The sequence below is a fragment of the Rattus norvegicus genome, chromosome 16 (genome assembly GCF_021556685.1).
Source record: "Rattus norvegicus strain SHRSP/BbbUtx chromosome 16, alternate assembly SHRSP_T2T, whole genome shotgun sequence".
NCBI classification, from domain to species: Eukaryota; Metazoa; Chordata; class Mammalia; order Rodentia; family Muridae; genus Rattus; species Rattus norvegicus.
This window is the reverse complement of record NC_141549.1, coordinates 83990001-84013328: the sequence shown is the minus strand read 5'-3', so window position 1 is coordinate 84013328 and position 23328 is coordinate 83990001. Positions and strand designations below refer to the sequence as shown.

Genomic DNA, 23328 nt, shown 5'->3' with positions numbered 1-23328 from the left:
CTTTCTGAGTTGTTAAAGGACCACCCTGGACCTGGAGAAGTCCCTGGGGTCATTATAAATGCAGGGAATTCTTAGGCTCTGTCCAAAAGACCCAGGAACTTCCAAGTGGGGCAGACCCTTGGAGAGACAGCACAGCCAAATGGTAAAATTGTGGAAAGGTACCAACCCTCTCATGGCTCCCACAAGCCACTGGCTTTCAGTGAGATACCTCAGACCCAAACCATTCCGAGATTAAGGAAACAGAAGCTTCCTTAACGCAGGATCGTCTAAGATGTCTTTATGTGCAAAACTCGTCTCCAGAACCCAGAAGGGAGAAGACACAGAGGGAGACGGCACAGCAGGCAAAGGCCTTTCTACACCAGATGCAGCCCTGCCTCCCGCTCTTGATACATTAGCCTCTTGCACCAGAGCCATAAACTACAAGAGTCTCCATGAGCATCTGTTTGAGATGGATTAGAAGGTATGGTTTCATCAGAGGAAGTGTGTCGGTAGGCTTTGAGGTTTCAAAAGTCAGTCAATCTCTCTCTCTCTCTCTCTCTCTCTCTCTCTCTCTCTCCCTCTCTCTCTCTCCCCCCTCTCTCTCCCTTTCTCTCTCTCCCCCTTTCTCTCTCTCCCTCTCTCTCTCCCCCTTTCTCTCTCTCCCTTTCTCTCTCTCCCCCTTTCTCTCTCTCTCTCTCTCTCTCTCTCTCTCTCTCTCTTTCTCCCTCTCTCTCTCTCTCTCTCTTTCTCATCTTCTCATGGCTGTGAATTGAGTTCTGTGTGGCTCTGCATTGAGTCCAGGCTCACACGAGGTGGATGTGGGTTCTGAGGGCCTCTCCCCGGGAGCCGTGCCCGGCTCCTGCAGCTCTCACCAGCTCTGCCAGGCCGTGTGTGTGTGTGTGTGTGTGTGTGTGTGTGTGTGTGTGTGTGTGTGTGTGTGTGTGTGCAGCCAGAACACGCTTCCACGCTTTCCAGTTCAGACTTGCAGTTGTGTGAGTCTTCGATGCCTTCAATCGCACTGCCAGATCTGTATCTAATCTAAAGGGTGGTGCCGATGCTGGAGGGCACTGGGGAGCATGGAGGATCTGTCCCTTTAGATGGATGCAGGACACTGTCCGATGGTCTGTGGAGCAGCAGCCATGCTAGGGGAAGGGTAGGAGCTGGCTACAGGCTCTCAGACGGATCCAGCGGGCCCCATCTGCCCCTCCCTACTCCTCAGCAACACCTCAGTGGACACCGGCTCTGCCCCTCCCTCCTCCCACCTCAACCTCTGACGCTGGGTCCTGTTCCCTCCTCCAAGGCCACGGCAGAACCAGAGTAGGACTTCCAGGTCTGGCTACTGTGTGCCCTAGTGAGCTGGCCCCTGTCACAGCACCACCCCCACTTCTCTAAACTGCTAATGCTTCCCATTTCCTTCTATTTCAAACTTCAGCTTCTTCCTCAAGCTCTGTCTGTGAGCAACTTAATTCATTCACCGAATTGTCCATTTAGGTTGTCACAGTACTTATTCCTATAGATGCTACTTAAAAAAAAAATGTTCTCCATACCCTTCTGTCCTCCAGCAGTGTGTCCTCATCTGTCGCCCCCACCCTGTAGTTTATCTCTCTAGCCATCCCTTCACATACACACACACACACACACACACACACACACACACACACACACACACACGAGTCTGAAGGCCTGCTAATATAAGGAGGGCTGCTTAGCCTCACAGACCCACACCTGACACACCTGAAGCCCCTGTCAGTTTTGCCTGTGCTCTCTTCTGGGTCGATCAGTTTGAACTTAAAAGTCAGAACCCACTCCTCAGCTGGCATCGTCCCCTCAGCAGCCTGAAGCAGGGTGGGAAGGGAAAAGAGCCCCTGACCCCAGAGTCTGCCTGAAGTCTCTCACAAGATGAGAATCAAAAGTTCCAGGGTCCTTAAAACTTTTCCTGTGAAGGCTGCCAACAGAGAGACGATATTTCTCTCACAGAGAGACATCTCAAATGGGGACACTTAAATAGCGGCAAACTTTGAGTAGAAAGGGCACCACCTAGTAAATCCACCAGTGAATTGGGACCGTCGGGGCACACATTAAAAGTCTCATCAGGAAAACAGGGTGGGAGAACGTGCTGGATACCTCAGACCATGGAAGGATGCAGCCCCCTCCCCTGAGCCCTACCAAGGCCAGAACACCAAGCATGGCGGTGACCCCAGGAGCATGACCCCTGGTGTGCATCAGGCACTGAGAGAATTTCTAACCTTCCCAAGAACTCTGTTTTGGCTTGATCACCGCTGCTGACAGGGCTTAGGAGAATAGCTGTCTGTCTGTCCCCATCTGGACCTGCACGACCCATCTGTCCCCACGTCCATTCACCCGGACTAGGCACTCCCTTCACATCACCTCGTTCCTGAGGCTCAATTCTGCTCTTGCAGCCTGACTCTCCTATAGCTCGCCGAGCTTCACCCTGGTTTGTTATCCTACCGGTGGACTTACTTTTACTTTCACCAGTTTCCTCGTTCTCAAGACTTCTGAAACCCCATGAACTCTACAGCAGCGAAGATACATACGTGCGTGCATGCGCGCATACATACGTATTTATATATGCTGGGTGATCTGTAATGAGTAATCTGAGAGTTGATATTAGTAATGAAGATTAGAATAAAGGAGTCTGTGGTCACCTCCATCAGGGATTAAGTGGAAATCTGTAGTAAACTGTTGTCACCGAAACCGGTCTGAATGTATTACTATTCCACACATTCTTACATTGTATACATCCCTGAAGTAGCATCCTCAGGGCACAGCCTTTTGAGATGCAACTCTAGGAGCCACCAAAAGCACACATTGTAAAGCCACTTAGACATGACTCCCTTGAGAAGCCTACACTACACGTAGGTACACAATACCCTTTCCCAAAGTATGTCACTGTTAACATCACTACTGACGCGTATGTTAAAATCTTTCTTTCTAGTAAGTTCTAATCCTGCTTCATACTGATTCGCCTGAGGGTTCTACGACAAAGTCAAAAATTCTGGCTTGACCTGAGAAGAAGTTTCTGAAAAGATCTTCTTGGGAGGTTGGAGAAAGTACCGTGCTGTTTCCAGCCCCTACCCGACTGCTACTGGCATCTGAGGTAGGGAAACAACTAAGAAAATAGAAGTCAGGACCAGAAAGATGGCTGGGGGTGGGAAGGTGGGGGGTTGGGGAGGTAGGGGTGGGGGATGGGGGTGTAAAAGACTTTCTCCCAAATCTCATTATTTGAGTTCAAAACTGGGACCCACAGAGTGGAGAGAACCAGTTCCCACAAGTTGTCCTCTGACTTCCATTCATGACCTTTGACAAGTGTACCCCTCCCCCAATATGCATATGTAATAAAAAAAGAGAGAGAGAAAGAGCCCAGACAACAGCCTCCTAAAGCTATCTGTAGGGAAAGAGGACCATCAAGGGCTCATGGATGCCGGGTGGGGCACACTTGAGGTGTACATCACAAGGGTTCTTAGTCAACGGTTCAAGGGAACGCAGATCTGGGGCTCGGTGGAAACGGGAACCCGACCTAAGGGCTGGTCTCACGAACCACTGCCTCTGTTTGGCTCTCAGCTCTGCTTCCCACATCTGAGGTATCACATCTAGGCCCCAAATTAGAAACGATGATTCCAGTTTCTAAACCCGCCGGTTTCTAAACCTGCAAGTTTCTAAACCTGCCGCCATCCCTTGCCCCTCGGAGGGGGTTCCCAGCAGATATCCTTCCTGCTGACTTCACAACACTGCCATGGTCCCCGGGGCATGCTGATGGCCTTATAGCAGCACAGCGCTCAAATAGGAACCTGCTCAGGTGTCCATAGGCGACAGGACCGTAACGCAACGCTGCTTCATCCCAGCGTCTTCTTCAGTGACCCCACCCAACACTCTTCAACAGACCTGACTCCTGACAGTGTTTTCAGTCATCGTTTCTGTTTTTTCTTTAAAAAAAAAAAAAAATCTAAAGTGTGCACAGATAACACAAACAGCTGTAACCATGGGACCTCAGCAGGGTGGCTTCAAGGCAGACAGCACGGATATGCCATCCACCCCCCTCGGGGCGGGCAACATTAGTGGTTTCCCAAAAATTAAACTCATTAAAAGTCATCAGGACACGCTGTTTGCTGCCACTAGGCAAGGATATAATTCAGCTGCTAAAAATGCTCTTAAAATCAGAATAGTGTTTTGAGACCACACAACCCATAATTCTAAACCCAAAAGGTGGAGTCCCTGGCTCCGGCTGTCTCCTTTGATCTTGAAGAACCGCAAGTGAGGCTGGCAGGGCCTGCCTTGATGATATTCTTGGCTGCCTTACTGGCTCCGACGGTAAGGACACAGCCTCCTTGCTGTTTCCACACTTACTCGCAGGTCGCTGCTAAGGGCTCTTCAATGTCACTTCCTGTCCCCACATGCTCCCAGCCACATCCAGACCCCTCCTTAGACTGGAAGCTTATTGGCAAAGCAAGGTCTGAGCCCCAGGATGCTGGGGCCAGAAATCCACACTAAACATCCACCCTAAAGGCGAAAGCTCTTATCCCAGACGTCAAACTCACGAGTCACGGGTCCTGTTCTATTCTCATTCTCCTTGGCTGACCCTCCCTTGCTCAAAATGTGCCAATAAATGCTTTCTGGATCTTTCTCCTCAGTTTACAGCTCTCTGTACAGAGCCTGCGTGTCTCAAATTTTTTTTTCTAAAGAAATATGGTGCCAGGAGAGGAAGCTTTAACACATTTCCTTTCTTAAAACTCTCGCTTGACTCTTAATGCAGACTTTTTAAAAAAAAGAGAGAGAGCTTTGCAGATATGAATGTTTTGCCTACACACACATGGTGTGCACTCCTGGCTCCCACAGAGGCCAGAAAGGGGAGCCATTCCCTGGGACTGAAGGTAAGAGCGGTGGTGAGCCACCTCATGGGTACTGGAACCAAGCCCTTTGCAGACCCGTTCTTAACTGCTTGGTCATCTCTCCAGCCTCGCTTGCAGGCTTTCTCCAGAAGTTCTTCTCTGGTCCAGGGAGAAAGATGTGGCTCTAAGAGTTCCCCATATTTCAGGGCCCTGGAGATCAGGAACACTAGCTCAGTAGGCCAGAGGCTCAGTAGGCCTACTACAGCCCACACCTGTGGGTACTTCTTGACAAGAAAGCCTCGCATGTGCAGCCTGGCACGGGCAGGGAGGCAAGCAGGCACTCAGAATCAAATAAATAAATAAAAGAAAGATAAATAGAAGCCAAGTAAGTAAGAGTCGAGTAAAAAGGAGCAGCGGACATTACCAGAGTGACTTCTCTACGATTTTGGTCCGGAAAACCTCCTCCTGGTCCAGGTTCACAGTGCAGTAGCAGTCCCTCATCTTGTTTGGCCCCGGGTAGGAAGGGAGATTCTTGGCTTCACCTGAAGAGTCAACAAGACACATTGCCAGCTTAGCACGGATCGCTCAACATCCTCGTTGTCACACGCGTCCCGGCTACCACAGAGCAGTCAGCGCCTCGGCGTCACTTGCAGGCAGGCGTGTGCCTTCACCTCACTCTAAGTGTGGTTTGGCTTTCGGAAAAGTCAACATGTTGCCTAGGGCTATGCTTGTCACACGTGTATCCACCTCTAGAGCAAACGGGGAGAACAAGTGCCACCCCGAGTCTGCTTTCCCTCCCGGGGTAGCCGGCATCATTGCACAGCGAGAATCCCTGCCTTAGGATAGAAGACTATTGTGGCCCACATTGGTCCCTTCCATTTGTAAAAACTTGAATCAAGGTATGTGGGATGATGTCATTATGCAGGTGAAGGCAGGTACAGGATAGAACAAGGCCTGTCATTGGGTGAGAAGGAAGGATGGGCGGGAGAAAAGTTTTAGAGGAGGAGGAGGCCAGAGAGAAGGGCAGCTGAGAGAACATGGAGGCTGATGTTAAGATTCCTCTCTGCACGTTTGCAGGTTGTTAGGAATATTCTTAAGGGATGGATGTGTACGGGATTTTGTGTGTCTCTGAGCCAACTTTATCTTATCTCAGTGGGCAATTACATCTTATCAACTGGATCAGAGGTTGTTGTGTTGTGTGTTCTTTCATGTGGCGATTTAATTGAGTTTAAGTGGTGGCTGGACACACTGGGCCTCCACGGAATTGGGATGTGTATGTCTGGCATGGCGACAACCTGCCTTGGGGACTAGATGGGTAGAGAGTTTGTTGCAAGGCTCAGAGAGTAGCCATCGGCGGTGCGACATGGGTTGGAGCAGGGCGGGTGAGATGCTTGGCTGACTGAGATGAAAATATCTAGCAGATGTCATGAGGCCCCACGGTTCTGGATCTAGTGTGGGGTAAGAGAAACCTCCATTTTTAGTTTTACCGTAACAAAGGTAAAAGGTACACAGAGTGCAGTGCCGTAGCCATCTCTAAATATAGGGCAAACACAATCACACTGCTGGGCACCAACATCTCAGTCCACCATGCTCTCCTTCCTCTCACTTTGGATATCTGCCCCTTTCAGCAGGGCCTGGCATGCCTCTCTCACACGTCTCCTGCCCATCTCAGCTCCCAACATTCTACTTCCTGTCTTCGTGTCACTGATAGCTCTGTGTGGCCAACGGCTCTGTGTTGCCGACAGCTCTGGGGTACCCCTGTGAAACCATGAGTATCTTCTGTGACTACCTTATTCCACTCAGCCTGCATCCACACTGTGGGATGCTATGGCACAAAAGCAGAATGTCCCCCAAAGACTCATAGGATACAGGATTGGTCCCCAGGGTGGCACCACTGGGAAACACTGTGGTCTTTGGAGATGAGAGGCTTTGGGTGGGTTTTGAGATTGTTCCCTTGAAGGGTTGTGGGACTCTGATTTGTCCTCTCTCTTTTGCTTCCTGGCCATGAGGTGAACAGTAAGTGTTACCAGTGTCTTGGCAACCCCCTCCTCCCCCGAGACACAAAGCCACGAATCCACACCGTCTTGACCTGTAACCTCCAAAACTACAAAACGATGTGAGATTTTCATCTTTTCGAGGCTGAATACCAACCCACATTTGCACAGACAACCTTTTGTCCATTCATGTGGGCTTTTCTATGTTTAATTTGATTATTATGACTAAGATAGAAGGACTCACTTTTCATTCACAAAACTATGATTTGCCAGTTGAGAAAAAAGTCTAAAAGGAGAAACCTGCTTTGGCCCCTGTTTTCCTAGCATGGGCCCTTCTTCCTCTGAGAAGCCTACAAAAGTTTTAAATGTGTTTGGAGATTGCAGGAGATTCTGAGGCAGCCAGTGCTAGCATGTGCTGCAGAACATTCCTGCCATACTGCAGCTCTCTGTCCATAGATAAATCTAGGAGGTTTCCCAAACCCAGCCATTAGCTCCTGGGCCAGAAGCACAAAATAGGTCTAAAACTGTCTGAGCCATATTGGTTCTAAAGGGACCTAGCACCAGATGTCTATGTATAGTAGTCCATTAGAATAAAGAGAGGCAGGACACCATTCCATCACATCAGCATAAAAGAAGAAGGGAAGTTGAAGACTCAGTTTCCAATGTTTTGCTGTTGGATAGCAATTTCTTATAAGTTGAAAGCTTCTATTCTGGAAAGATGCTCCTTAAGACTCAGAAAGAAAACAACTCACAAGTCTCAGGAAGTCCCTGAAACTTACCAGAATTACATAGTCCCTCTTTCCCCAAGATTATATAAAGAGTCAGGTCTGCTTAGAAGAGGTTCTCCCAGTTGTTGAATTGCCAGTCCTGCAGAGATCTTCAGGTTTACAGCTTTTGTGAGTTGTCACCCACACTTGGGTGGGCTTTTGTTGATTTAGCTGCTTTGAGTTGTTCCTGCTCTTGTACATAACTCCTCATCTATACTCCTTTAAGTAACCCCAGCAAACTCAAGCTGGATTTTTGGTGATGTCGATACTTTGGTCTTTTGTTAGCTGACTATTGGATGAGTAAATATTTGTTCATGTCTTCCCTGGAGTAGTGCTAAAAACTGTCAGCAAGACATGAAGACACTTGCACCTGTCAATATCACTATGTTGATATGGACAAGCAACACAATCACCCAAGCCATGGTAGAGCTCTACACTTAAGGCTGGATCTACAGCATCAAACAGTCTTACCCTCCTCAAGTACAATCAGATACATATGCTCAGCTTTGTGAAGGAAACAATTCAACCAGAAATATACCAACTTACAAACTAGTCAACCAAAAAGTCCACAAAGCATCTACCTCACTTTTAAACTTGTCATTAAGGTTGTTCTCCTGAGTCATGGAATGAAGATTAGTAAGAGTTTTTTTAATGAGCAATATTTTTTATATTGCATTTTATTCCTGATGACCTGTGTCAATACATGTTATCTCTTGGAGCTGCCCACAGGTCTTAACATGCATGAGGCTATTTCAACAGTGGGAGGTTAGAGTCTGTTTGGGGCCTCAGTTACCTCTACCATGAGAAGACAAGACACTGGGCTCTAAATCTGACTAGTTCAAAGATCTTGGAGTTTTTTTATGTAGGAGTGTTGGGGAAGCTTTACTCAAGCAGGTGAATACTCTACCACTAACCTCCATTCCTAGCCCTCTTATTTTAAAGATAGAGTCTTGCTAAGTTGTGCGGGATGGCCTTGAGTTTGGGGTCAGCCACCTTATCCTCCTGAGTAGCTAGAATTCCTGGAGTTAAAGGACCATTGAGGAATCATCTATGACCAATAGTGGTTCAGAAAAAAACCATAAAGAATGTTTCTTGTAGCCACCCTTACCCTAGAAACACAGCTCTCCTAGAATGTCCATTTCTTCATGGGTAGAATCAAGACATGACCAACCTGTTTAAGGCAGGTAAAGCTGAGCCCAGCCTCCACACATCAGAAAACCATCCTCTACCAGCTTCCCAAGACACAGGGCCCTTGGATCACAATGAATTCACAAACAAGAACAAGGTTCACAGAGCTAAGCCCCAAGCATAGCTTCCCTGCTGGTCTTAGAGGTAGCACTGCAGCTCCAGCCACATGGAAAATGAACTCTCCATCCCTTGCTCTAGTTGGAGACCAAGGGTTCCTCCAGAGTTCACAGACTTTGAGTTGAAAAAAAAAATCACTGAATGCTACTAACTTCCTGGAAAACACCTTTATGATGTGAATTAAAGCTTCCCTTTCCTTTGAATTTTAACTGTTTTCTTTGTTTTTATGTCTGGGTTTTTGTTTGTGTGAGCATATGTTTTTACAATGAGTATACAGTGAGGAGTAGATAGCCACAAGTTGCCCTGTTTCATGAAAGACAATGTTATTTTAAAGTCCTATGGGAGATGGTTTCCTGGAAGATAAAGAACCAATATCCTGCTTATTATTCATAAAAAGTCAAAAGAAGAGAAATTGCAACAGTGTTTCAGTTTATTATCCATACAGAGTCAAAAGAGGAGAAATTGAAACTATGTTTTCCTAAGAGGGGGTCTAGTCAGTAGGACTTACTCACTAGCACTGCAGTTTGATCACTGCCTTCTCCATGTATCCCACTCAGACGGGAGGGGTTGGAGACATCCTGGCTGCTATGACAACAGCAACACCAGATAGCAGATGAGTGTCCGGAACCATCCTTTAGCAAGCCATTCTGCCCAGGAAGACAGGAACAGTTACGCATCTGCCCTGTGCCTTCTCCGGGCATCCCTAGACTTGAGGATCTGTCTGTATCATAAAGTACCAAGAGCAGTGAGTGATCCCAAATAAGCACAACCAGCTTAGAGACAACAGGCCGCCTGGCTGCCAGGTGTCAAGGACACATAGGATGCAGGTGTCCAAGCACCCATCTGAGTCTGCAGTACCTTCTTGTCTCCTCCCAAACTGCGTGAGTTTCTTTTTCTTTTTGAAAAATTGGTGCATATTTGTTGTGTACAGCATGGGCTTTCATAAAGACAATTGTGTATTACATGTTTTGATGACATTCACCCCAGTTTTACCCTTTCTCCTTAGTGCACCCTTCTTCCCACTAGTCCTATTTCATCTCTCAATCTTCTTTCTGTTTTCATCACACTCACAAAAAGATAGACAGACAGATGGACAGACAGACAGACAGATGATAGATAAGATAGGATAGGATAAGATAGGTAGACAGACAGACAGATAGATAAATAGATAGATTGATAGAAAGATAGAAAGGTAAGGTAGGATAGGATAAGATAGGTAGACAGACAGACAGACAGACAGACAGACAGACAGATCTGCACTGGGGAGGCAGAGGCAGTGATCTCTTGTAAGTACAAGGCCAGCCAGGTCAGCATAGCTACGGAACAGCTGAAGCCACACAGAGAGACCTGGACTAAGATTAAAAATAAAGTAAAATATACTGTAGAACCGGCAAATCAGAGACAACATGAGAGCTGTGGTGGTTTGGATAAGAATGACCACCCCCCCCCCCCAGGCTCACAGATTTGAATGCTCTGTTATCAGGGAGCAGCACTATTTGAAAGGATTAGGAGATGTAGCTTTGTTAGAAGAAGTGTCACTGAGGGCGGGCTCTGAGGATTCAAAAGCTCAGGCCAGGCCCAGTCAGTGTCTCTCTCCTCCTGCTGTCTGTGGATCCAGATGTAGAACTCTCATCTACTTCTGCCTACGTGACACCATGCTCCTGCCATGATGATAATGGACTGAACCCCTGACCCTGTAAGGCAGCCCCAATTAAATGATTTCCTTTATAGGAACAGAACACTGACTAAGACGGCATCCATCTTTCTGTCTGTTCTTACTTAATATGAGGGTCTCCAGTCACATCCGCCTTCCAGCACCTGACGGAAGTCCACACTTCTTCATGGCTGAATAAAATTCCACTGTGCATATATGCAATTCCTTTATCCATTCCCTGCTGATGGGCATTTAGGCTGGTCTCTTGACTTGACCACTAAGAACGGTGCTGCAGTAAATGTGGGTGTGAGCAGGCTCCTCTGTGGTGTGTCCCCTTGGTCCTTTAGTTAAGTGCTCAGGAGTGGGATAGCTGGGCCACGGGATGGTTCTGATTTTATTTCCTCCTGGAACCTCCATAGAGCCTGGACAAACCTACATTCCTGTTGGCTGTGTACGTTCCTTTTCCTCCACATCCTGGCTACAATCTGTTGTTTGTCTGAATGACAGGAAGTCTGACTGTGGCAAAATGAAATATCAGTGTGGTTTTGGTTAATTCCCTGAGGGCTGAGGGGGTGTCTCTTCATGTTTATTAGGACTGGGAGGTTTGAGAGCTGTGTGCTCATTAGCCCCAAAGTTTGCGCGCGCGCGTGTGCGTGCGTGTGTGTGTGTGTGTGTGTGTGTGTGTGTGTGTGTGTGTGTGTTTTCATTCTTTGTAACATCCTAGATACTAATCTTTTATCATATCTATATCCTATAAAGATTATTTTCCTATTCTGATGGCCGACTCTTCTCTTGATAACTGTTTGCTTTGCTGTGCAGAAGCTCTTTAATTTCACACCGCCCATTGATCAATTGTTGGCATTCTTTGCCAAGTCATCGTAGTCCTTCTCGGAAAGTGTCTGGCTATGCCTGGATCTCAAAGTGGCTTCCTAGAACAGCTGCAGATTTTGAGTTCTTACGTTACCATCTTTGGCCCATTTGGGGGTTGATTTTCAACAGGATGAGAGATCTACCTTCGTTCTTCCATACCTAGACATTTCCAGGTTTCCCAGCACCGTTGGTGAGTGCTGTCTTTCTTATATGTCTTTGTCACTTTAGCAGAAACGCACGTAGTTGGAGCAATGTAGGTTTATGTCTGAGAACTTGGGACTGTTTTCTTCTAGTTCTGATTAACATTGTCATTGGGAATTTAAAAGAGTTTTAATTGTGTGTGGTGTGTGTGTGTGTGTGTGTGTGTGTGTGTGTGTTTATACATGTGTGTGGCTGAACGGATCTGTGTGCATGCATGTAGTGGCCAGAAGAGGGTGTCATATTTCCTCAGGGCTGGAGGTATAGGCATGTAGGGAACACCCAGCTTGACACATGGGTGCTGGGATCTGAGCTTGGGTCCCCCATAATCACAAAGCAAATCTCTGAACTGCTGAGTCAACTTCCTGGTGCCTTGTTGGTATTTCAATGGGGACTGAATTGAATCTATAGATTCCTCTTAGCTAATCGGATATATATATACATCATATACATATATATGGATATTATATATATATGAATTCATTTGTATATTTTGACCCATCCTTGCATTCTTGATATGAAGCCCATTTTGATCATGGTGAGTGATACCTTGGATGTATAGTCAAATCCAGCTTGGAAATATTTTACTGTCTTTGATTCGGCCTTCCTCAAGGAGATTGGCCTGTCATTTTGTTATTATCCAGTGTGATATGAGTGTGAGACCAGCTTCATAAAAATGAGTTCAGCAGAGTCCCTTCCCTGTTTGTCTAATGGGACAGGCTGAGGAGCACTGATGTCAGCTGCTCTTGAACCACGGTATAACTCAGCTGAGAATCTTTTGGGGCCTGGGGTTTTATTAGTTGGGAGTCTTTTTAATGAGTGTGTGTGTGTGTGTGTGTGTGTGTGTGTGTGTGTCTGTGTGTGTGTCTGTGTGTGTGTCTGTGTGTGTGTCTGTGTGTGTGTGTCTGTGTCTATGTGTCTGTGTGTACTGCCTGAATGTATGTCTATGTACCACATGCAGACCCCTTGGAGGCCTGAAGTGAGGGTTGGATTGTTGGATCCCCTGGGACTGGAGCCGTAGATGGCCGTGAGCTACACTGTGGTGCTGAGAGTAGCCCTCCAGAAGAGCAGCCAGTGCTCTCAGCCACTGAAGCATCTCTCAAGCCCCAGACACCTTTTCCACACTGGTTCAGTTTTAGTGCTTGTCCTGCCCCTACTAAAGGTGTTTACATTGTTTCGGCTTAAGTTTGGTAGGTGATATGTGCCTAGAAACTTACCTGTTTCAGCTAGATTTCTCAACTAGAGCGTAGGCTTACAAAACATGCCATGATAATCCTCTGAAAGTCGCTGGTTTGTTTTTTTTTTTTTTTTTAATGTCTCCTTTCTCTCTCTCCCCCTCCCTCCCCTCTCCAATCTTGTCCATCTTTTTGCAAAGTCAGCTCCTTATTACAGCGCTCTTCTGCCTTCTCTATTTTATTGATTTCTCTCCTGATCTTGAGTATTTCTTTCCATGTGTGGTTTTAGGTTTGGGCTGTTGCATTTCTAAGACCTGGGTGCACCCTTGAACCTCGAATCTTATCAGACACGTTCCACCCACTGGGCTGTGTGTCCATCCCATTCTGGTAACATCAATACCCCCGTCTCCTGCCCCTTACTTCTCCAATGACGATTCATTCTTCAGTAGTGTGGTTTTTAAGACCCACGAGTCTGTACATGTCCTGAAGTTTCTCTCGCTGCTGGTTCCTAGTTTTACTCACTGTGACCACAGAGAACACAAGCAATGACTTCAGGGTTTTTGTCTTTGCTAATCCTTGCTCGGTGCCATAAAATGTAGTCCATTTTACAGGAAATTCCTCAGGCTGCTGAGAAGAATGTGTATGCCGTGGCGTTTGCATAGAATAGTCTGTGGCCATCCAGCAGATCTACTTCACCATTTTGGTTTTCTTTTGTGACAGGGTCAGCTATGCAGCCCCAGCTAACTTTGAACTCACCCTGTGGACCAGGCTGGGCTTCAACTCACAGAGATCCACTAGCCTCTGTCACCAAAGTGCTAGGATTAAAGGGATATACCCCCATGCCTGGTCCATATTTCATTTTTTAATATTGTTAAACTCAAACTTCTCTTCATTGAGAGTGTGTGTGTGTCTCTGTGTGTGCATGTGTGTATGAGTATGTGTGTCTATGCATGTCCATGTGTGTGTGTGTGCACATATATATGCACATGTGCATGTTTGCAAGAGTGTGCATGCATATGGGTGTGTGCATGTGTGTGTATCTGTGTGTCCATGTGCATGTGTATGTACGTGTGCATGTATATGTTTACCTGTGTGTGTGTGTGTGTGTGTGTGTGTGTGTGTGTGAATGGGTGGGTGTGTCGGGGGTGCATGTGTATATATCTCTCTGGCTGTGTGTGTGGACACAGGAAGAATAGATTACTGAGGTCAATCTGTCTCTGAAGATAGTATGTGACACTCACATATGGACTGCTACAATCTCTGGGGATAAGCCAGAGCTGGATGGGGTGCAGCTGTCCTAACAGTGCCAAGCACAGGTCCCATTCTTAGAGCCACCTAAGTAACCATTCTCACCGTAGCAGCTCCAGTAACTACATCTCCAAGCCTTGCTCCCTGCCGGGGGATTTCCCAGACTGAGAACACACCACCAGAAGTCCAGCTTGAACACCAGTAAGATAGACTGCAGGCCGGCCTAACTTGAGTCTGAGGAACTGGGAAGGATTGGGCTGAATGCTGTTCCCTCCCTCCAGTCTCCCCCCAACTGAGGAGGGTGGGAATGGCCACCGGGAGCCAAGGCTTCTCTGCCACACAGAATCTTTGAATCAAAAAATTGGGCCTCGGAGTTTACATCTGACAAGATCGTGTATTATAACAACACTTAAGTGTTTTTCTGAAAAGAAGGCTTTTGCAATTAAAATATTCTATTCTTGGAAGCTGTTTTTACTGCCTTGTTATTTTAGTGAGTCCGGACTTATAAATCACATTACACAGTCCGTGAGCATGCTGAGTTAGACAGCTCAGGAGCCACAAGCCTCCAAACAGAGTGGGCCCCTGGGAAGAGGCACACAGCCACAGCTCGACCCTTCCAGTTTCCACAAACGACAGGAAGCCCTTGACAGTGAGAAAATCGAGCACAGAATAAGTCTTGCATGGAAATAAGAAGGCTGAGAATTGCAAAGACAAGGAAAATTACATCTATCCATCCCTAGCTTGTGGGAACAGCATTCCACTGAGCTTCTGGGAAATGTGGTATAACATAATTTTCTTATTTTATTTAAAAAATGAAATGCACTGACTCTCCGGGAGGGATTTACCAGACATCTTATGTAGGTGATATTAAATAATGAATCAGACACAGTAATAACGAGTCTTCCGTGAAGACTTTCAAAAGATGCAGAAATGACGCCCTATTTTGTACCCCATTAAGAACAGCTACAGCATGGCTAAACTACAAGTTCCCAGAAAAGATTTCTCAGCAGAAGAAATGGATACTAATCAAGGGGGAATTAACTCTAGGTTGTTCCCTCCCTCCACCCATGCTTAAAAGAATCCTGATAAACATGTCCTTGGAGGCTCTTCTCTCAGCTGGGCTCTGAGAACATCAGGGGGAGGAGCTTACAGGTCCACAGCAGCAAGCAATGGAACAGGCCCTTCCCACAGCAAAAGTCTTTCCCTTCAGGCTTATGCCCTGGAGGCTCTGCCCATTCATCCCTTCTTCTTATTGGTCCTCTCCTGAATCCTAGTGACAAGCCTGGGCCTCAGCTGCTCTTTGCATTCTGACTCCTGAGCAGCACGTGGGAAAATAGAGTACGGGGACCCTCCAACCCTTGAGATGCAGTAACGGAAGCCCCGTGGGAGGAGTCAGGGTACTAGTGTCGCTGCTTCTAACTTTTGAGATACAAAGTAAATGAGCGTGGCAATCTTACCAGCCAGGGATAGTAAACTAAACTAATGGAGGTTGGCATTCACAAAAGAAGAGAACACTTCACAGACACACTACCAGCAGACTGACACGCCCACAAATGGTCCACATTCCGCCATGCCACTAGCCAAAGACCCGTGGAAAGAGGAGAAAACTCAGGGTTCCACGTGAACCCATTCAAATTCACAAACAGGCAAGGAAGCAACTGCACTGTATATAGATTTTCATACTGACCTACACCGCAGGTCCACAAGCTCTATGCACCTGAAGGTTACCTGTGCTGGGTGGCTGCCACAAGCACAGAAAACCTATGGTGACACCTCCAGGTCAGCACCCAGGATTCTATCCCAGGTGTTTATGCTTCAGGCCGACCACAGAGGTGTTCTAAACTTCCCTCACAGTACAACTTCTGGAGGTTTTTCGGGAGAGGAATACCCACTGTACACCCAGGGTCTAAATCCTAGAGGACCTAGAGGTTAAAGATTTCCGGACCAGGCATGAATGCTCATGGTGGCTCTGGGACACAACCCAGGCTAGAGACACTGGGTTTCTGCCAAGAGCTACTCTTCATAAACCAGCTCACAGCTGCAGCAGGAGGCCAGTGACTCTTGGTCCAAGATAAAGAGATTTTTTTTATTACTGACTCCAAAGATTGCTGCCATTTTTAATACTCCAAGGAGCGGCTGAACACCAGTGCTGTCTGCACACATCTGCAAAGAGTCTGCACACATCTGCAAAGGAGAAAGGACTCCTGAGACATGCATCCACCTGTTCAGAGGCTGTGGACAAAGAGGTGGGGGAGGGGGAATGAATCTCTGCCTGTAAGACACGAAAAGAGTTGCCTCTAAGGAATCATGAGCTGGAAGGCAGACAGAAGCAGAGGAGGAGTAGTAATCCCAACCTACATGATGCCTGACTCCAACCAAAGCCAGCACAGAAGGAGCCATGCTGAGCCGCAGGCTCTCCAGGGAAAATATGCACGTGTGTTTATACAGGCTCGACAAAGACCACTCAGGCATTGCATGAAGCACGGCACACAGCACACCAGAAGTACGAAAGCGCAGAACGACCTTCATTGAAAAGCAGATAGATTTACAACGCTGACGAGTCCTCTCCACTGCCTTGTTCCCACGGCCGAACTATGGTTGCCATGGAACTGGGACCTGACTCTTAAGCAAACAAAATGGCTTCTTCAACATGAGTGTCATAGAGTGTGTTTGCCTTAAATTCTTCATCAGGCCTCATCGAGCCTCACCCTAGGAACGCTGACACTTCCCTAATCTGTCAATGTCCCAAGTGACCTGGTTGGTCGAAGTATTAAATCCTGAAAATTTTTTATATAAATAAATTTCACGTATATGTATGGAAATATATATGTGTATATATTTCTATATACACACTATATATATACACTATATATACACACTATATATAAACTATATATATACTATATATAGACTATATATGTACACTATATATATAGACTATATATAGACTATATATATATATATATATATATATATAAGATACATGTGTTACTAGTAACTATGGGTCAGCTTCCGATATCAGATCTAATTTACACCCACATTTTCCCCATAATTTTCTAAGCCCAGACCATAAAAAAATAAACAAACAAACAAACAAAAAAAAAATCCCTGCCACCAAAGAGCCTAATGTGCCCATCCCCAAGCTGCCACTGGGCCCAAGGCAGGAAGTCAAGATACACACCAAGTACATACGAGAGCGGCCAGAGGAGAAGCATCCAGGGATGAACAGTTGGGTGCTTACCACACTCACTCATCATGCAACATATTCCATTCAAGACTCTGATCTTAAACAGAACCGTTTGTGTCAGCAAATCAAGAACTTTCTTTAGATCCTGCTGTGGCCGGAGGTGCCATGGCAGGTTAGACAAGTTACTTGTGTGCACGTCTTAGTGTGTGCTAGGACCTGCCTGGGAGCTGAGGTGGGAGGCACACGACGAAGACCAGTGGGGTAAAAGTTATGTGGGCCTCTGTGGAAGTGGACACGGGCACCCACGGAAAGCATGCACATTGCTTCCCCTATCCTCTGGCTGATTTATGTTGGAGGACCGCAGGGCAGCTCCACCGTTAACCAGTCAGTGTACTGAACGAACAGGAGCCTGTTTCAGAACTGCCCTTCACTGAGGGATAGACCAACCCTGAGGGGTCATGCTCTGTCACCAACATCCCAGAGGACTAGAACACTGTCCTCTCCAGTAACACACCGTCAGTTGCCAACCTGCAGGCCCCCAAATAAGTGGGGGTATTGCTGATATTGACAGCTGTCCCAAACTATAGCCCCAGTAATGCCGGGAGAGGGCTCTCTCCAACTGTCAGCGTGTGTCATCCAACAGTCATATATCACATCCCATCTGGCCTTCAGGTTCTGTCTACACCATAGCAGCCACAGAGGGGACCTGTTCATACACCTCTACAAGCCCAAACCTGATGGACCCATTACAGTTGTCAGAACGACTGCTCTCTCCTGACTCCTGCATTTGCTAAATAAAAATAAAGGATCATAAACACCTACAGGCTTTCGTTGGCTTCTGGTCTCATTATGCCTCTGCTCAGCACCCCCACCAGACACCCACCCTCTACAAACCACCTCCCTACCAACTATTCCCACCACTACCAGCCATCCCCACCAGCCACCCACCCCCCAACAGCCACCCACCAGCCCCTGCCAGTCATCATGACCACCACCATCCACCCCCACCCCCCACCAGCAATGCCCACCACCCTATTAGCCGTCAGCACTACACCCACCAGTCACTCGCAGGCCCCCACTAGCCACCCCCATTCCACACCAGCCAACAACAATAGACACACACACACAGACACACACACACACACACAGACACACACACACACACAGACAGACACACACACACACACACACACACCACCCTGCCACCACCAACCACGGCACCCAGCAGTTAAGTCCCAGGTGTCACTGGCTTCCAACACAGTCCAAAAGGTGCAGTGGTCTTCGATGACGTTCTCTGGGGAGGGCCATGGACCAGTTTCCTGGGTGCTGGGTACCTGCATTCTAGACCAGCAATGAGCAGGCCAACCTGAGCTCCTGGGTTGCTGACTATCAGCCCAGGGAGAGCATTCACTGCTAGTCCTTAAGCTAGCTGAGCAAAGCCCCCAAGGTAGATCCGGGTACATTTTAAGTTCTATTTAAAGTTAAGTGTCACTACCATCGTGCGCTACACTTAGGAAATGCCACACTGCTATGGACACACAGGACACTGCTGCTGACGGTGGCGATCTGGGGAGCAGAGGTAACGACCCGGCCTTTGCATAAGAAGCTATGATGTGATGCTTTGCTTCCCAACGTCCACGTGGGTGCCCTACTCTACCCACAGTGTCCTGCCACTTCAGAGGCCCGTCCCCTCCACCCTCGGGCCCAGCCCAGCTAACAGTGGCTCTTCTCACAGCTCCACAACCCGAGTCACTTCTCAGGTGATTCTCTTGGGTCACCCTAAGCTGCTCCTCTCCTCTCAGAGCTTAACCCTGGAAGGAAGGGAGTCACGACAGCCAGACACTCAGAGTTCCTGTGTTTGGGAGCGGGAGGCTAAGTTGCCCTGTATGAGGGTTCCCGCCTCATCTCTGTGTCTGTGTGCTGGAGTGCTGCTTGTCCTGGCTGCTTGTGTGTGTCAACCTGACACAAGCTGGAGTTATCACAGAGAAAGGAGCCTCCCTTGAGGAAATGCCTCCATGAGACCCAGCTGGAAGGCATCTTCTCAATTAGTGATCAAGCGTTGGAGGTTCCATTGTGGGTGGTGCCATCCCTGGGCTGGTGGTCTTGGTTTCTATAAGAGAGCAAGCTGAGCAAGCCAGGGGAAGCAAGCCAGTAAGTAACATCCCTCCATGGCTTCTGCACCAGCTCCTGCCTCCTGACCTGCTTGAGTTCCAGTCCTGACTTCTTTGGTGATGAACATCGATGTGGAAGTGTAAGCTGAATAAACCCTTTCCTCCCCAACCTGCTACTTGGTCATGATGTTTGTGCAGGAACAGAAACCCTGACTAAGATGCTGCTCCTTAAATCAACGAATAAAAATCAAAGCAGGAAAGAGATCCAGACATCACCAGCGACTGTCACTCACAGCTGGGAAGCCTCGGCTCTCACAGCCACAGGCAGTCAGACCTGGGATCCAGGTCCTTCCGGTCTCCTAGGGGGCTGTCTCCAAGGCCTGCTGCAATTAAGCTTTGGTCTTAGTCACTAAGCCAGTGGGGTGGGAAGCTCAGGGTGGCTGTGAAGGGAAGGAAATAAAAGGAAACAGAGTGGGCCGGAGGATGGCGAGGCTAAAAAAAGGAACAGTGTTGGGAGGCTAAGGCCAGCCCGCACCAGAGGCTCCCAAAAGATGTGGAGCTCCTGGGAAATGTGCCCTGGGAAGGCCATCTGAATAAAACCTGCTTTCCTGGGGAAGCCCGTGGACCCTTCAGAAAGGACTGGAGGGCAAGGAAGTGACAGGAGGTGTCAGAATAACAGGCCAAGGGCAAGTGCCAGGTTGAGAGGGAGAACCCTCTCCTTGTGCAGGGAGCCCATAGAGGAAGGCCTGCTCTGGAGAAGGCAGGATTGGGGGACAGAGGGTGCCAGCAACCGTAAGGTTCCCCAGCGCTGCACACTGTTCTCCAAAGTGAGGCGTGTCAGACAAAGCTTGTCTCTCTTGTGTCTTGGGTGTTTTGTTTTGTTTTTAACAGCTCTTCTGAGACAACATTTCAACACCCCACAGTACACAACTGACTAGTTCCCAGGAGAGCAGCAGAGTTACGCAAGCGTCACCAAAGCCAACATGAGAACACTCTCGTCCCCTGGAAGAGGCCAGTCCTGCTGTCCCTTTCCCTCCAGCCTGGAACCCTATACCACGTGGTGACATTTCTTCTCAGGGTTCATTTACACTGTAGTGGCTTGCGGCTGTGTACGACTTCTCTGCTTCTCATGCTGGGTGATATTGTACAGCGTGGATGGACCATGGGGATGGATGCTGGGGTTGGAGCCAGCATCCTGCTTTCACGGCACCAAAAGGCAGAGAAGGAAACACTCAGTGAGGTCCAAGTTTAAACCAAGTGCAGCCACACTCCTGCACACTCATCGAACAGCCATGGTGCCAACTCCTGCCTCTTCAACAGCCAGCCTCCCTGCCATTTCGGAGCAAATCTCCTCCAAGCTGTCTGCTGGCTCCCTGCTGAGAGAGAGGGGAGAATGAAGCCAGCTGCCATCTTCACTGAAAGAGTGGGCATTTCCTTCAAACTGAGGGATTTTTCTGTGTCTACAAATAAGCCTGCTTTCTTTTTTCTTTCTTTCTTCTTTCTTTCTATCTTTCTTTCTTTCTTTCTTCCTTTCTTCCTTCCTTCCTTCCTTTCTTTTAAAGGGCAAAATAGTCTTTTTTTTTAAATTGGATATTTTTTTATTTACCTTTCAAATGCTATCCCCTTTCCCCACCCATCCTCCACCCCTTCCCTCCTCCACACCCTGATATTCCCCTACACTGGGGCATTCAGCCTTGGCAGAACCAAAGTCTTCTCCCATTGAGGCCCAACAAAGCCATCCTCTGCTACATATGCAGCTGGGGCCATGGGGCTGTTCATGTGTACTCTTTGGATGGTGGTATAGGCCCTGGGAGCTCTGGTTGGTTGGTATTGTTATTCTTATGGGGTTGCAAACCCCTTCAGCTCCTTCAATCCTTTCTCTAACTCTTCCAATGGGGACTCCATTCTCAGTTCAATGGTCGGCTGTGAGCAGTCTCTTCTGTATTTGTCAGGCTCTGGTAGAGCCTCTCAGGAGACAGCTATATCAGGCTCCTGTCAGCATGCACTTCTTGGCATCAGCAATATTGTCTGGGTTTGGTGGCTGTATCTGTATGAGCTGGATCCCCAGGTGGGGCAGGCTCTGAATGGCTGTTCCTTCAGTCTCTGCTCCAAACTTTGTCTCCATATCTCCTTCCATGAATATTTTTGTTCCTCCTTCTAAGAAGGACTGAAGCATCTGCCCTTTGGTCGCCCTTCTTCTTGAGCTTCACGTGGTCTGTGGATTACATCTTGGGTAATCCGAGCTTTTGGACTAATATCTACTTATCAGTGAGTGCATACCATGTGTGTATTTCTGTGGTTGAGTTACCTCACTCAAGATGATATTTTCTGGTTCCATCCATTTGCCAATGAATTTCATAAAGTCATTGTTTTTGATAGCCGAGTAGTATTCCATTGTGTAGATGTACCACATTTTCTGTATCCATTCCTCTGCTGAAGGACATCTGGGTTCTTTCCAGCTTCTAGCTATTATAAATAAGGCTGCTATGAACATAGTGGAGCATGTGTCTTTGTTATATGTTGGTGTTGTGGTTTGCCCTAAAGTTATCTGTATTCCGATGCTAATTCCACTGCCCCAAGGACAGCTGCCTAGTCACGTACTCAGAGCTCAAGTGACTTCACCAGAACCTTTTCCCATTCAATTTGTAAAGTACAGGTGAGGGGCAGGTACAGGATAGAAGGAGGCCTGTCATTGGAGGAGAAGGAAGGATTGGCGGGAGAGAAGTTTGAAGGAAGAGGAGGAGATTAGAACAGAAAGGAAGAGACAGGAGAGAGGAGAGGGTGAGAAGCCATGGCAGGTGATGTTAAGATTCCTCTCTGTGTATTTACAGGTTGTTATTAATGTTCCTAAGGGATGGATGGTACTGGGCTTTCTTTGTATGTTTAAGTGGGCAATTATATCTTACCATTTGGGTAAAAGTTTATTGTGTTGTGTGTTCTTTTATGTGAGGGTTTGAGTGTAGGAAAGTGTGTGGCAGCAAGAGAGACTGGGCTGCCACGGAGTTGGGATGTGTTTCCACCAAGGTATCTAGCAGATATCTTGGGGCACCTCGGTGCGGACCTAGCGGGGTAAAAGACAACCCATACTTTTTTATTTTTCATATTTTTACAACAACAAGTTGGAGCATCTTTTGGGTATAAGCCCAGGAGAGGTATAGCTGGGTCCTCAGGTAGTACTATGTCCACTTTTCTGAGGAACCTCCAGACTGATTTCCATAGAGGTTGTACCAGTTTGCAATCCCACCAACAATGGAGGAGTGTTCCTCTTTCTCCACATCCTCACCAGTATCTGTTGTCACCTGAGTTTTTTATCTTAGCCATTCTGACTGGTGTGAGGTGGAATCTCAGGGTTATTTTGATTTGCATTTCCCTGATGACTAAGGATGTTGAACATTTCTTTAGGTGCTCCTCAGCCATTTGATATTCCTCAGCTGAGAATTCTTTGTTTAGCTCTCTACCCCATTTTTAAATAGGGTTTTTTGATTCTCTGGAGTCTAACTTCTTGAGTTCTTTGTATATATTAAATGTTAGCCCTCTATTGGATGTAGGATTGGTAAAGATCTTTTCCCAATCTGTTGGTTGCCGTTTTGTCCTAACCACAGTGTCTTTTGCTTTACAGAAGCTTTGCAGTCTTATGAGGTCCCATTTGTCGATTCTTGATCTTAGAGCATAAGCTATTGGTGTTCTATTCAGGAAATTTTTCCCAGTGTCCATGTATGCAAGGCTCTTCCCCACTTTCTATTGGTTTCAGTGTATCTGGTTTGATGTGGAGGTCCTTGATCCACTTGGACTTGAGCTTTGTACAGGGTGATAAGAAAGGATCGATTTGCATTCTTCTACATGCTGACCTCCAGCCTGCTTTCTTTAAAAGCAGCCTGCTTTCAACTATTATGTATTTTGACCCCATGTCATCTACAACATCAGCCTCATCTGTCCATCTGCTGAGAACCAGGTGTCGTGCCCTACTCTGGATCAGGAGTCCCTAGAATCCAT

At 47.4% G+C, this 23328-nt stretch overlaps 1 protein-coding gene across 5 annotated transcripts in view; it reads right to left on the bottom strand.

Annotated features, from left to right (window-relative positions):
- Positions 1 to 23328, bottom strand: part of Rasa3 (RAS p21 protein activator 3) — a 115554-nt gene that overhangs the window by 58570 nt on the left and 33656 nt on the right. For 2 of the 5 annotated variants that reach the window (NM_031574.1, XM_087588003.1), the window contains 1 exon segment: positions 5251 to 5368. The exons of 1 other annotated variant lie outside the window; for it this stretch is intronic. In NM_031574.1, coding sequence (NP_113762.1) covers positions 5251 to 5368 — 118 coding nt within the window. 5 annotated transcript variants of the gene reach the window in all.